Genomic DNA, 14,888 nt, shown 5'->3' on the forward strand with positions numbered 1-14,888 from the left:
AACTATAGATAAATAATCACAACAGAAGATGGTAAATAATCACAACAGAAAGATGATAGATAAATAATCACAGAAGGACGATAAAGAAATAATCACATAAATATAATAATCTCATCTTCCATTTATATTTATTTATTTTCTTCTCTAGGCTTTTGAAGACATTTTATGAATCAAATGAAAAGTATAAGTCAGGCAGCAGAGGGGAGGATCTGTGAAGGCTGGTACTGGAGTGAACTCCACGAGAGGAAATCCAAACCTCATCTAGCCATCATAAACACATCCACACTCTAGATTAGGTTTACATTTCTCCGATGGGAATTGAATACGGCCACAATGAACACACATAAAAACACGTTTCGCCAACAGTGCAGAGACAACAGATCAATCAGACATGAATTGAAAGCAAAGTGTTATCTGAAACTTCCCACAAACACACAACTGTCTCTTCCCATCTGATTGGTCAGTGTGTGTGTGTGTGTGTGTGTCTGTTAGTGGAAGGTTTGTGTGCGATAGTTGAAGGTGTGTGTGTGTGTGTGTGTGTGTGTTGGCTAGTATAAGGTGTGCGATAGTTGAAGGTGTGTGTGTGTGTGTGTGTGTGTGTGTGTGTGTGTGTGTGTGTGTGTGTGTGTGTGTGTGTGTGTTGGCTAGTATAAGGTGTGTTGGCGAGTGAAACAGTGTGTGTGTGTGGGTGTGTTAGATTAGGTTATTAAATGATAAACATGATCGATTTACAACGCAGCCACCTGTTCTACTTTGCTTGGGTTCATCAGACCGCCGACCAATAGCAGAACCCATACAGGATGAGTCACTGGCTGAGCTGTGATGGACGGTATGAGGGTATAGGAATGATCAGCGTGTGTGAGAGTGATTAACACGGCAGCAACAGCCAGTCTATTCCTGATAGTGAGGTGTAAACGAGAGGAGGAGAGATATCAGTATATCACATCGCCACGGAAACACCAAATCAATCGGTAGCGTCCCCTTCAGAGACACGGAGCCTGTCCTGAAAGGCGTTTGTTTGGAGGCATATTCAGCGTGTTTGGGGGTAGAACTAGCTGCTACTGGTATTTATTGTAAGTCGCTTTGGATACAAGCGTCTGCTAAACGCCCTGAATGTCAAATGTAAACGTAGCTGTAAAGGACAGCGTAGGAAGTCGATGTATTAACTCAGGGATCACATGTGGTGAGCGAGGGGGCTAGAGGAGGAGAGGAGAGGAGAGCTTTTCAAGGTGATGACAACCTGAACTCCCTCCGGAGACAAAGCGAGCAGGGGAACACACTGTTTTGGCATCTATCCCCCAGCCCAAATCCATCCTCCTGCCCAAAGCAGACACATGAAGCACTGAGTTAGCCAGGTTACCAGCGGGGCTCTTCGTGCTAGCAGAACGAGTGCAACCCCCCACCACCACCACGGTACCCGGGATCATCCCGGTATTCCAGGTCTCCCAACTCCCAACTCCTCCTGGCCGTCGGGAGCCCCCTGTCCTGCAGCATCGCTGTTATCGTGTGGCCTAACGGGCCTCGCCACCACCACATCCCATCTGATATTCTGCGGCCCGAGGAGGTGGCGGAGAGATATCACATCAGATGCCCTTGCGTTGTCAGATCGGGACGCTCGCCCCTGCGCCCCTCACCACCCGTCCACAGCCTCGTTTGCTGCACACCTTACGCTTACGGGCTACAGCCACCATCAATATGCATCAGTCACCATTTCACGCAAAATGGACACGCACAAAAAAAAAAAGCCACAGCCCAAAATATCGCAAACGGTTGGCTGTGTTCTGTGTTGCGCCAATAGACTCGTGGGAACGTTAGGTGAATAACGAGATGGGGATACAGCACAGGCAACACGGTGGACTGCGATATGAGGAGTACGAACCTGAAACACATCAGCACGAACACCGTGGATCACTCGATAGAGCAGCGGCCATCTCTACGGCAGATAAAACGACGGGTTAACGCACCTGCTCTCACGCGCGGGTTCTCTTCAGTCCATAGATGTAGTCTCCTCCTCGGTCCGCGTCTCCATCCATTCACCTCAGCACCACGCAGCCTCTCCTCCCAAATCGATGCTTCGCTTTACATTCAGTGTTTGGATCACAAAAGACCCGGCGCGGTGAGGGTTTGAGTGAGTGTGTGTGTGTGTGTGTGTGTGTGTGTGTGTGAGAGAGAGAGAGAGTGAGGGAGCGTGTGTGTGTGTGTGTGTGTGTGTGTGTGTGTGTGTGTGTGTGTGTGTGTGTGTGTGTGTGTGTGTGTGTGAGAGAGTGAGTGTGAGTGTGCGTTGCGCATCCACGACGCCAAGGTCAGGCGCGCCAATGGTTTCCACGGAGCTCCCGCTGCCAGCGCGTTACTAGGCAACCGCGGAGGATGAAACGCCAGTGCGTTGAATTCGTTGTGCTGTTTTTTTTTCATGGACGGAACGTACAGTGGGCGGTGCTTTCTCGTTCCGTTACCAACCAATCAGTGATCGAGGAGGACAAGTGGGCGGGACCGGAGCGAGAGGCCCCGCCCACTGGTCCTCCGGACGGGTCTAAGTGGCCTGGTTCCGAGTTGAGGTGGAGGAGATGAACTAGCCCCAGGTTTTAGGAGCAGAAGATAGTAATTACCAACACAGACACCACAACACGGACATCCCGGGCCAGGAGCTCAGCCGCGAAGAGCATCGATCAGCCATCGATCCCTAAATGGTGAAAATACCCAGTAGACCCATGGCGGTCTAATGCACCGATGAGCTGCAGGGAGAAGAATAGTGCGAATGGATGATGTTATTTAGATGTAGGTTTTTAGTTCAGGCCTACATGACAGACGTAAACTCCTACAAATCTCTGTCTATTTATATCTATCCATCCATCCATCTATCTGCTTCTCTCTCTCTCTCTCTCTCTCTCTCTCTCTCTCTCTCTCTCTCTCTCTCTCTCTCTCTCTCTCTCTCTCTCTCTCTCTCTCTCTCTCTCTCTCTTTCTCTCTCTCTCTCTTCAAGTCTCTCTTTCTCCATTATCCATCTATACTTATTAATATTGATCCACGCTCCTCAGTACTTCGTATCTGATTTATCTATATCTAAATATAGTTAGCCAAACATATAGATAGACATATACAGTATTTGTATATGTATCTATATTTCTTAATACATATATATGGCCCCAGCCTATCTGGCCCCAAACCAGCCATAGTAGCTCTGGCCAGCCTATCTGGCCCCTAGCCAGCCATAGTAGCTCTGGCCAGCATATCTGGCCCCTAGCCAGCCATAGTAGCTCTGGCCAGCATATCTGGCCCCTATCCACCAGCCTATCTGGCCCCTATCCAGCCATAGTAGCTCTGGCCAGCCTATCTGGCCCCTATCCAGCCATAGTAGCTCTGGCCAGCCTATCTAGCCCCTATTCAGCTATAGTAGCTCTGGCCAGCCTGTCTGGCCCCTATCCAGCCACGTATAAAGATATATCTATATATATTTGTCTAGATGTCTCTGCTGCCTTGGTCGCATGCTGTCTGGACCCTCCAGTCCTCCCTGGAGGGGGACACCTAGAGGGGACTGGCCCCGGGTACATAGCTGGGCTCCTGGTCTCCTGCCGGCCCCCCCTCCCCACCCACTCGCTGCTCTGAGGTGGAGGGAGAGAGAGAGGGGGAGGAGGGATGGAGGAGCCTCAAGCCATCTCAGAATAGACCTGGCTCTGAGACCAGCACTGAGGAGGAACACAGTCTGCTCACATCTCCTCTCCCAGATCTGCTGAAGACTGGAGCAGAGACAGATGCCCTGGGTTAGCGTGTTCCAGAAGGCTCAGAGGAGGACAGAGGCTCCGGAGAGAGATGGAGGCTAGAGTAGGTGGTTCCGAACGTGTTAACGCACTCTATCCAGCAGTTCTCCAATCCTCCACACTCCTCTCACTATCGGATTGCTGATCAAGATCTCTGGGGCCTGATCAATAGATCAACACAATCAATATCAACAGCAGTCAGACAATTAGCCACACTATAGACGTATATACCTAGACTATTACGTATATACCTAGACTTACTTATACTGCTACTATACCTGTGGAGTTGACGTCTATGATGTTGTTGCTCTCTTATGGGGCTGAGAATCAAACACAATCATTATTAACATTGTACTATGAGAGGGTGAGGGGTGGTTGAGTAAGAGAATTAAAACATATTCAGTATTCAAGGGTTCACTTCCACAGGGTTGCTTCAGCCATTCATTCAATTATTCATCCGCACATCAAACCCTTATCCGCCTCCCTTTGCTCCCCCCTCCACCTCCTCTGCTCCTCCCCTTAGCCTCACGTCACTTTACCACTTCTCTTATTCCGGGGAGGAGCGGAGGAGGTGTAAGGGTGGAGAAGAGGAGCAGAGAGGAGGAGGAGGGGAGGAGGAGTAGGGGAGGGGTAAGGGAGGAGGAGTAGGGGCCCCAGGTGTAAGGGTGGAGGAGAGGAGGAGCAAGGGAGGTGTAAGGGAGGAGGAGAGGAGGAGCAAGGGAGGTGTAAGGGAGGAGTTCAGGGGGAGCAGGGAAGGTGTATGAGAGGAGGAGCGGAGGAGCAGGGGCCTCAGGTGTAAGAGAGGAGGAGATAGTGGTGAAGGGAATCCCTCCTCAGCACCTCCCTACCAGGAGGATCAGTCTATTAATGCCACGCTAGCTTTGATCTCCTTGACGTTTTAAATCGCAGCTCTCAAGTCTCAACCCTCCGAGAGCAGATCAACACAAGGCCTCACACGGCAACAATACCATCAAACCACAACTGACAGATAACACAGGGAATAAAACACATATGAAATGCTGGGGTTGTAAAGACAAGCCTATGTTTTTTATATTAATCTGGTGGTTTAAACAGTCCACCAGTTCATCTTTAAAAGTAGATTTATGTTGGCCATTACCGTGAGATTGATGTGGTTTAGATCGCAGTCGATGTCCATTATACACCGCAGTTTATAGTTAAATGAAGGACAGAGGTCCATCCCCTCGTCCTGGTTAATGCTCTGTATTTGCTTTTTATTGGAAATTAATGTTATTTGATATGCAGGGCTTGTGCTATAACTATATTATTATTAAACAACAATATATATATATATATATATATATATATATATAGTGTTGCTTCATCCGTGTAATACGAGTCTGCAACAGTTAGCACTATTACCATGTTCTTCCTTTTTCCTCAGCAGTTTGCACTTTTCATATTTATTATACTCATAATTTACTTTATATTTATTAGGCCTATAACCATCGCTTTTATATCGCACTCCTGCGAGGGTCCCAGACAGTGTTGCCTAGCTCAACGGCAGCGGTCGAGCAGATTGGATTAATCCCCGAACAACCTGTTAACACCGCAACGTGTAATTGTTGCTGTGTTGCTGTCTAGGGTTTAAATATATTTCATGTTCATGATGGGACAACTCGACAACCATGATGACAACCAGCAGCGAGCAGGAAGAGGAGGAGGAGGAGGAGTCTGTAACTACGGCAACCAGGAGGCGGGGGTATATCCGCGGGAAGACAAACAGGAAACGCAACTGCTCAGTGGAACCTGCAACACTTCAGAAGAAAGCCCTCAATAAAACTATTACAACTCTTAATATAACCCCCCCGACATGGAGGAACAGACCGCTGCCGGAGAGAAGCTCAGCGTGCCCACGGACTTCACCGCACCACCTCTCCCCGGTGAGTTACAGCAGGACCCGTAGGAAGTCCATCTGACACCCGTCCTGGGGCTGCTGGAACCAGTAGTTACTAGTTACTACCACCGGTTTACTGGTTACTGGTTACTGCAGTAACCAGAACGGTACTACCATACTGGTTGTACCGTAGTGGTTACCGGGTTACTGCAGTGTCCTCCTCAGCATGGGGGTTCCTTCAACCTACTGAAGCTAGTGAAAGCGTTAATGTTTGCATTAACGCAAACATTAACGATTAAAGTGCATTTCATTTGAGAGTATTGCAGCCGTGATAAGAAAATCCAAACTGTTGTTGGCTCCGACAGCTGAACACTAAAATCCAACTGTTGTGTTCAGGGAACATTCAGAGGGATCTGATGCCGCCGTCCCACTTCACCTCCGCCGCCCAGACCTCTGCGTCTGTCCACGGGGCCCAGACCTCCGCGTCTGTCCACGGGGCCCAGACCTCCGCGTCTGTCCACAGGGCCCAGACCTCCGCGTCTGTCCACGGGGTCCAGACCTCCGCGGACAGACGCGGACTCCACCACCAGCCGGCCGTGGAGTCCTGGGGCTCCGCCGCCGGGCCGGGGGTCTCTAGTCCGGCCGCGGCATGGCTCGCCGTGTCCCGGGCACAGGGGGAAGTTCTGGAGCTCCGGAAGGAGAACCAGAGGCTGATGATGCTACAGGGAGACTCTTTGAGAGGAAGGAGCCGGTCTACAGACTCCAATGGAAGGTAGTCATCCCAATAATCTGTTTATTTACTAGGTTAGCACGAAAGTTATCACTATGATGTTTGTCTTGGTGCGCACCGACGCTAATACTGGTGTGTGTGTGTGTGTGTGTGTGTGTGTGTGTGTGTGTGTGTGTGTGTGTGTGTGTGTGTGTGTGTGTGTGTGTGAACACACTGAATGAATGATTAACCACTGAACACGATGATACTCTTCTAAACATTACATAACATTACTCTACATATTAGACCCTGGTTTAACAGGATAAATATGGTGCAGTGTCAGCAACTGGGAAACATGAATATATGAATATTATTCATTCATTAAACATTTACACCATTGGCCTACATTTAAACTGGTTTCTTTCCCCCAGGTTTATGGACGGAGGAGGGGGAGGTGCTGGTGGAGCTGGTGGAGGTGATGGGTGGCTGAGGCTGGAGGCGGAGTGGCGTGTGCGGGTGGAGACGCAGCGGGTGGAGGCGGAGAGGCTCCGGGGTCAGCTGGAGGCCTTAAAGGAGAGCGAGGAGAGACAGCGGGGCGAGTTTCGAGACAAGGACAGCACCCTCCACAGGTACACACACACCACGCACAGACACGCATGCACACACAAACCATGCAGACACACACACAGACACGCACATGCGTGTCTGCCTACCTGCTCCTTAAAGATCTGGCTCTGTACTGTCTAATACCTGCCTGCCCCTTAATTAACTCTCTCTGTACTGTCTAACCCCTACCTGCTCCTCAATGACCTGTTTCTGTACTGTCTAACCACTCGCTCCTTAATTACCTGTTTCTGTACTGTCTAACCCCTGCCTTCTCCTTATTGACATGGTTTGGAATGCACTAAGTCTGCTCCAGCCTGACTGGATTGTGCTCTGTGTTCCTTCCTGTAGACAGGGTGCTGAGCTGGAGGCCCTACGCTGTGACCTGGGTCAGACCAGGGCCAGGCTGGACCAGGTCCGACTGGAGCTCCAGCAGAACCTTCAGGAGAATCAGAAGAAATCTTCACAGGTAGCTTCACTTTCATACCATCAGCATCATCATCATTCTACTGACCACCTCCTTATCTTCCTCATCTTCTACTGCTGCTACAAGCTTGTTGGTTCACCATAGGGTTGGTTCACCATAGGGTTGGTTCACCATAGGGTTGGTTCACTAGCGTTGGTTCACTAGGGTTGGGTTCACTAGGGTTGGTTCACTAGGGTCGGATCACTATATTGTTATGAATGTTCGATAAGCTTTGTAATGACCAGATGACTTTGTTGGTCCTCAGTTGGAAATCCTGGAGAAGGAGTCAGAGGAGGAGATCAGGAGGCTGAGGAAGGAGGAGCTGCGGAGCCGAGAGGAGGTGCACGCGCTCCTCCGGGAGGCTGAGAGGAGCAGGAAGGAGGAGGAGGAGGAGGTGAAGAGGAGGAACATCGACCTGACCACCCAGATGGAAAATCTACTGAAAATCCACCAGACAGAGGTCTGTCTGTCTGTCTGTCTGTCTGTCTGTCTGTCTGTGGGTGACGGGCGGGTTAACTCTGGCCCCCCTCCCGGTCTGTTTGAAGGGGTCTCTATTTGCATCCAAAGTGGGATGGTCTATCTTTCACAGAACTTCTGGGTTTTCTTAAAAACAGTTGCTCTCCAGTTTAGCCAATAGGATCTCTTTGGGTGTGGTCTACGTGAGATTGGCTCATCTTTGTTTTATGGTTTAGTGGGCGGAGCCAGCATATTCATTGGCCAAGTTAGTTTTTGGGTGGAGTCACAATGCTTATGGGTGGGGCTTGGGAAGTCATCATTAGGCGAGTTTCAGATCAAGCATGTGTTGCGTTGCCTCGCATAACAGCTCAACATTCTGGGATAAAAAAAGTCAGAAATGCGGGTGCTAACTTCCCTATGCGACATGTCACATGGCTTTAAAAACGGGAACTCCCTCAGTCTGCTTTTCTGTGCATATGGTGTTAAATAAATGTGGACATAAGACACTCATCTCAACATATCAAAACGTTGCCATGGTTGGTTGGAATTACCATGTGGAATTTCCCACGTGAGAAATGACATAACTCAAATGCAGACGATCTGAAACACGGCTATTATTACATGAGGGCGCAGCCATGATGTTTGAGGGCGGAGCCATGATGTTTGGGGACGTTCCCCCTCACTGGTGCACTTCCTGTCCCTCCCAGCGGCAGCAGCTGACTGCGTCCTGTGCCACTGAGCTGGAGGCTGCAGTGGTCGCCAGGGACCAGCTCCAGAGCAGCCTGGACGCCATGGCAACCCAGATGCTGCAGTTACAGAGCCATCTTGGGACGGCGACGGCCGAGAGAGACGCACTCAGAGACCAGCTCAGGTATCTGCGCCGCTCCACACAGACAAGCTGGAAGACAATTGGAAGATGCTTCTCATTGGTCGACCTGGTTGTGTTTTTCAGCCAAGCGAGTCAAGCGCTGGAGGGCCAGGCGGCCACGCTGCAGAACCTCCGAGGGTACATCGGGGAGATGTCCCCTGAGAGGGGGGAGGAGGACAGGCTGGGGGAGACCGTACAGGTGAGACTGTTCACTCACTAACTAATCCCTGTTCATTCAGAGTTCAGTTAGACCGTACAGGTGAGACCTCACTAACTAATCACAGTTCATTCAGAGTTCAGTTAGACTGCTCACTAACTAACTAATCCCTGTTCATTCAGAGTTCAGTTAACTTCCTCAGGAAACCGCAGCCTGTCGCTCTCTGGATGTATTGTAGGTCATCTCAGTCGGTCAGCATGTTGTAAGTGAATAGCATTAATATGCAGCACCATATTCACCTCCATAATGTCGGTTCTTCCCGGTCGCTGTAGAAGCTGAGCAGGGAGAAGGAAGCCCTGGAGAAGACCGCAGATCTCCTCAGCGTCAGACTGAAGTGTGTGAACGAGATCCTCACCCTGCAGGAGCAGAAAGTCCTCCACAAGGTTCCTCGTCTTCCTCCTCCTCCTCCTCCTCCTACTCTTCTTCCTCCTCTCCCTCCTTCTGTCACCATACCTTGTGGAGAGACCCTTTAGCTTGGTAGACAGAAACGGGCCAGACTAGAGGGTCGTAGTTAGCAGGAGACAGAATAATAATAGTTTGTTTCTGAGAAATGTTTAAACCTTTGACCTCACCCAGGGCAAAACAGGGATCTAGAAGTATCCACTGATTTCAGACGGGTTAAAATCTCATTAAAGAAACAACCTCATTAATAACAACTTTGGGATACCACAGGATTGCACATTTTAGTTTAACATTCAACCGCTAACATCCTTCTTAACAAGGAATACATCTGCTGTTTATGAGAGGAAGAAAACTTAACATCATACAAGTTCAGCTAACAAATCAAGAGGTTTGGTTCCTGCTGTGAAACCAGATGTTTCCGTACTCCCAACACATCACGTATGAAACTTCTCTCACTCCATGAGCCGATCCCTCAGGACCACGGCAGAACCTGGCCTCCAGAAGCTCTGCTGCCTGCTCCTGACCTCTGACCGCTGACCTCTGCCCTCTCTCCAGACCCTGTCGGACCCCCTGCTGCCCGGCGGCGGCGGCGGCTGCGAGGCGCTCCAGCTGCTGCGGCTCTGGAGGGAGAAGGTGTACTCGCTGTGCGTCCGTCTGCGTACCCAGGAGCTGGAGCACAAGAGGGAGAGGGAGAGGGCCCTCTCAGGGGTGAGGAGACACCGCAGAACCCTGGAGAACCGTCTGGTCGCATGAGCTGCAGAGGAGCATGCACGCACGCACACGTACACACATACACACATCCTAGCTCACAACACTCTAACCAATGCTGTGTGTGTGTGTGTGTGTGTGTGTGTGTCACCTTATCCACTGCTTGTACGTCCTGTGGATGGCTCACAGGGGTAACATCTGCAGTAAGCTGTACACAGCAGCTACAGATTGAGCGGTTCAGTATTTTGACAAGGGAGAAGCCTTCTACAATCAAGTAGAGACAGAAGGAAACCAAAACAATGTTTGCGTGTCGAAATGCAATTACACCAAACCAGACCCTGATGTCTTACCTTATCTGTGGCGGGAGCAGGAGAAGACTCTGCAGGAGGAGGTGAAGCAGGAGCAGCTCCGGAGCATGCTCCTCCAGCACAGCCTGGACGACAGGCTGGCCCAGCTCCGCCTGGAGGAGGTGGCTGCGCAGGTACGCTCCTCGGCCAATCACAGCCTGCCCTGCTCTGAAGACCTCCATCACCTCCTAACCCTTCAGCTCTATCACCTCCTAACCATTCAACACCATCACCTCCTAACCATTCAACACCATCACCTCCTTACACCATCACCTCCTTACACCATCACCTCCTAACCCTTCAGACCTAAAGTTCCGCCTCCTTAGAGGCTCAGGCTGAGGGTGGGGGGTCTACTGTTGGCCGGTGAAGCCCCTTGAGATGGGACCTGGGACAGGAAGTAGGATGGACCCGACTTGTGCGTCTGGGCCAGCTCCGGACAGCAGAGGGCGCTGTCGGCTCCAGCAGAGGAGCTCTGACCCTGCTGCTCTCTCCTCCCTCCCCAGAGCCTGAAGGAGGACCTGGCCTCGCTGGGGCTGGAGAACGCGGAGCTGAGGTCCTGGAAGCACCAGGCCGGCGTGGACCTGGGGGCCGTGAAGGAGGCGCTTCTGAGGTGACCGATGTCATCCGACCGGAGGAGTGTGGGGTCTGAGGGGTTGTGGTTGTGTGAGACGCGCTGTATCACCTCGTCTCTCCGCAGGTTCAGTGCAGCGTTCGCGGCCCGGGTAGCGGACGTCAACCAGTCACAGGACCAGCTCAACGCCTTCTCCCAGAGGCTGACCTTCGCTAAGAGGAGGGTCCAGACCATCCAGGGTAGGTTTAGTCCTACTCATCCAGGGTCCAGACCATCAGGGTAGGTTAGACACAGTGTCTGACTGTGGCTGTGTGTCTGACTGTAGCCACGTGTGTGTGTGTGTGTCTCTCCTACTCAGGGCTGCTGGGGCGGAGAGCAGCGCTACAGAAGGTACAGCACAGCTCCAGAGAGGCGGCCCACGAGGACGACCGGTGAGAACACCCACATGTAGTCACGTAGCGACGCTGTTAACCAGAGAGACCCGCTACTGAGGCTCAGAACCACCGGAAGAGGAGCAACAAAACCAACTCGAGTGCCGCACCACCTGGTCTCCAAAGGACCGCTGGGGAGACTTGCATTGAGTCACTCGTTATTCTTTGTGTGTTCTAACAGAGCAAACAGTGTTCCAACCCAGACTGTAGCGGCGTCTTTGTTAGGAGAGAACTGTTTTCTTATCTAAGGGAGTTTTGCTTAATACGAGTGAGTCATCGACGTCAACTCTGTGGTGTGCTGTTCACCAGACTGTTCCCCAGGGTGCTGTTCACCAGACTGATCCCGAGGGTTCTGTTTACCAGACTGATCCTCAGTGTTGAGCTGTTCACCAGACTGACCCTCAGGGTGCTCTTCCCCCCTCAGTGTGAGTCGTCTCCAGGCAGAGCTGCATCTGCTGGGCGAGGAGAGAGAGGAACTCAGCCAGGAGCTGAGGAGAACCCCAGACCTCATCGACAGGGCCCTGGCCCAGCTGAGAGAGACATGTAGGACCCCTCGACACCATCACCACCCCCACCTGCTATCTACCACCACCACCACCACATCCATGAGTACCACCATCTCCACCAACACTTCCACCATAAACAACTCCACCATGACAACCTCCACTACCACGACCTCCATGACATCTCACCCTCCTCCACCACCTCCTCTTCCAACGCCTTCTCCACCCAGTGTTATCTGCTGATCATCTCCTCATCCTCCTCTCTCTCCTCCTTCGCTAGTCGGGTGTCAGCTGAAGGAGCAGCAGGAGGAGCTGGATCAGAGCAGAGGAGCCCTGGCTGAGGCCCTCTCCTCCAAGGAGGAGGCGCAGGGGAGGGAGAACGAGACGCGGGCTCTGCTGGAGGAGACCAAGGCGCGGCTGGAGGAGGTGCACTCCCAACTCCTCCTGCAGCAGGAGCAGAGCCAGCAGGGTGAGGAGGGGGAGCCCCATGTCAGGATAAACCGTGTAATTATCTAATATATATCGACATTTCTAAGTGTGTGTGCGTGTGCGTGCGTGCGTGCAGCCCTGCGGTCAGCAGAGGCGGGGCTGACGGAGCGTCTGAGGGAGGCGGAGGGCCAGGTGAACACCGCACGCAGAGAGCACACCAAAGCAGGTGGGTGGAGTCACTAACCCGGGTCCACCTCCACCCTCCACGCTCGGCCCTGAGCCGCCTGACGCCTCCTCCCCTCCCCTCCGCCAGTGATGTCGCTGCGGCAGCTTGACAGACAGGTGACCCGGGAGCGGGAACAGGGCAGGCGGGACCAGCAGCTCCAGATCGACCAATCACAGATGGAGATCCAGGACCTGCAGAGACGCCTGAAGGAGACGGAGACGGACAGAAACCTGCTGCTGGTAGGATAGATATACAGCTATAGATATACATGACCTGGTAGGATAGAGATACAGCTATAGATATACATGACCTGGTAGGATAGAAATACAGCTATAGATATACATAACCTGCTGGTAGGATAGACATACAGCTATAGATATACATAACCTGCTGGTAGGATAGAGATATAACCATAGAATATGACACAAAAGATGAATTAATGCAATGTGTTGACCTCTGACCTTGGGGTCATGTGACTTCCAGGCCAGCGTCCAGGAGAGGGGTCATGTGACTGAGGTCAGGAGAGCCCGCATGTCCACCAGCCGCCCACGTGACACCACCCACAACACAGGTAACTGACCCACCCTCACACCACGGCTCACGTGCCTGCACACCACTAAAGGAAATATAACACACATTATGATTTTAAAGGTGTGTGTGTGTGTGTGTGTGTGTGTGTGTGTGTGTGTGTGTGTGTGTGTGTGTGTGTGTGTGTGTGTGTGTGTGTGTGTGTGTGTGTGTGTGTGTGTGTGTGTATCAGCACTAATTGGTAGCCTCTTTATCTGGAGGCGCAGGTGTCACCTTTACCCTTAATGTACCCTTAATGTATAAAATGGACTGAGACTTTCTCTGCAATCTAATACTTCCTTTTAGGCAAATTTGGATTTTGCCATGATATGTACTTATTTATCAAATCCAAATAAAGATGTGTGTGTGTGTGTGTGTGTCAGAGACTCTCCTGTCTGTCCTCGATGACCTCAAGGCTCTGAGCTCCTCTGTGGTGGATGGCTCTGAACATGAAGAGGAAGAGGAAGAGGAGGGAGGAGGAGAAGGACAAGGAGGAGAAGAAGTAAGAGTAAGGAGAGGAGGAGGGAGACAAGGAGGAGAGGCCGGAGGAAGAGGAAGAAAGGGAGGAGGAGTAAGGAGAGGAGGAAGAGAAGGAGGAGCAGAGGGAGGAAGAGAGCAGGCCCACCTCCCGTCTGTCTGACTCCATCACTGAGGTCTTCCATCTCACCGTTACCACGACGACAACCTCCCGAACGTGTGCCTTAGTTCGGAAAAGAGTTTCAGGTTCCTGGTTCAGAAGAGCCGACTCACAGAACGGTGTTGCCATGTTTCCTCAAGTTCAGCAAGTAATAAATAATGCCGAACATAAAACATTTGATCTGAAATAAGTTCATCACATGTTTGCTTTGAAGCAGTGGGGATGACTGAATGTGTAGAGAACGGTTCTCGCTGTGGGTTCCTTACAGAATATTACTCCTGTAGAACAGGAAGAGGAGGTCTTCTGTAAAGATGACGGGTTGAACATGACACCTCCACTGTTTTCAACGTCTTGTTTGTATAATGGATGTCTGGTGTATTTTTTTTTTTTCTTGTGTTTTATCTTCTTAATGAAAATAAAGTGTAATATTCACCAGCATGTTGTCATCACTTAAACCCGGTTTAAAAGGAGAGTTTAGAGGATGAATTAGGTTCAATGTTTATAAGAATAATGGCATGTTATTGAAAGCATTGTGTTTACATTCAATTAAATAAATAAATTAATAAATAAAAAAATAATATATATATATATATATATATAATAATATAAAATTCAGACTATATAATAGTACCCTTAATACATAAAGTAAAACATACAACCGTACTGCCCCGATTAAACAGACATGTTTAGGGTCATTTCGGAAACATGTCGTCGCGGTGAACACCAGCAGGGGGCGCTGTTACCAAGGTCTTGGTCAGAAGCATCCGAAAACTGCACGGTTTCTATTTTTTTTTTAAATTATTATTTATTATTATTAATATTTTTCTGTTTGTAGTTTACACACCTTCATGACACTCATTCCGTTTGTACAGAGATGTTATAAAGAGATGGACTGAACTAATTTTGACAGGTTTTGGACTTGTTGGATGACAAAGTGTGCGTTACATCTTGTAAGTAATAGTAGTACAAGAGTTTGTTCTTACTGGAAGTACATTTTGTACACTTCAACATGTGCTTTAAATGTGTTACATGAGTTAATGAGTACAGGCACCTGAATACATTATATCCACATGTCTACTCAACATTCAATCTTAAGTTAGAGGTTAAATAAATATGTTGGTCATCAGAGTGTCTGAAG

General features: G+C 50.3%; 1 protein-coding gene across 1 annotated transcript; it reads left to right on the forward strand.

Moving 5' to 3' along the window:
- Positions 1 to 5,525: 5,525 nt before the first annotated feature.
- Positions 5,526 to 14,117, forward strand: cchcr1 (coiled-coil alpha-helical rod protein 1). The gene is made up of 19 exons (XM_084474294.1): positions 5,526 to 5,656; positions 6,007 to 6,382; positions 6,751 to 6,948; positions 7,274 to 7,391; positions 7,654 to 7,848; positions 8,552 to 8,715; positions 8,797 to 8,911; positions 9,202 to 9,312; positions 9,887 to 10,039; positions 10,410 to 10,520; positions 10,890 to 10,996; positions 11,084 to 11,196; positions 11,316 to 11,388; positions 11,813 to 11,931; positions 12,172 to 12,360; positions 12,457 to 12,546; positions 12,634 to 12,785; positions 13,030 to 13,117; positions 13,497 to 14,117. The coding sequence occupies exons 1-19, from the start codon at positions 5,587 to 5,589 to the stop codon at positions 13,751 to 13,753; spliced, it is 2,799 nt and encodes a 932-aa protein (XP_084330420.1). The 5' UTR covers positions 5,526 to 5,586; the 3' UTR covers positions 13,754 to 14,117.
- The last annotated feature ends 771 nt before the right edge of the window (positions 14,118 to 14,888 follow it).

This window comes from Micromesistius poutassou, assembly GCF_964030765.1.
Source record: "Micromesistius poutassou genome assembly, chromosome: 10".
Taxonomy (NCBI): Eukaryota; Metazoa; Chordata; class Actinopteri; order Gadiformes; family Gadidae; genus Micromesistius; species Micromesistius poutassou.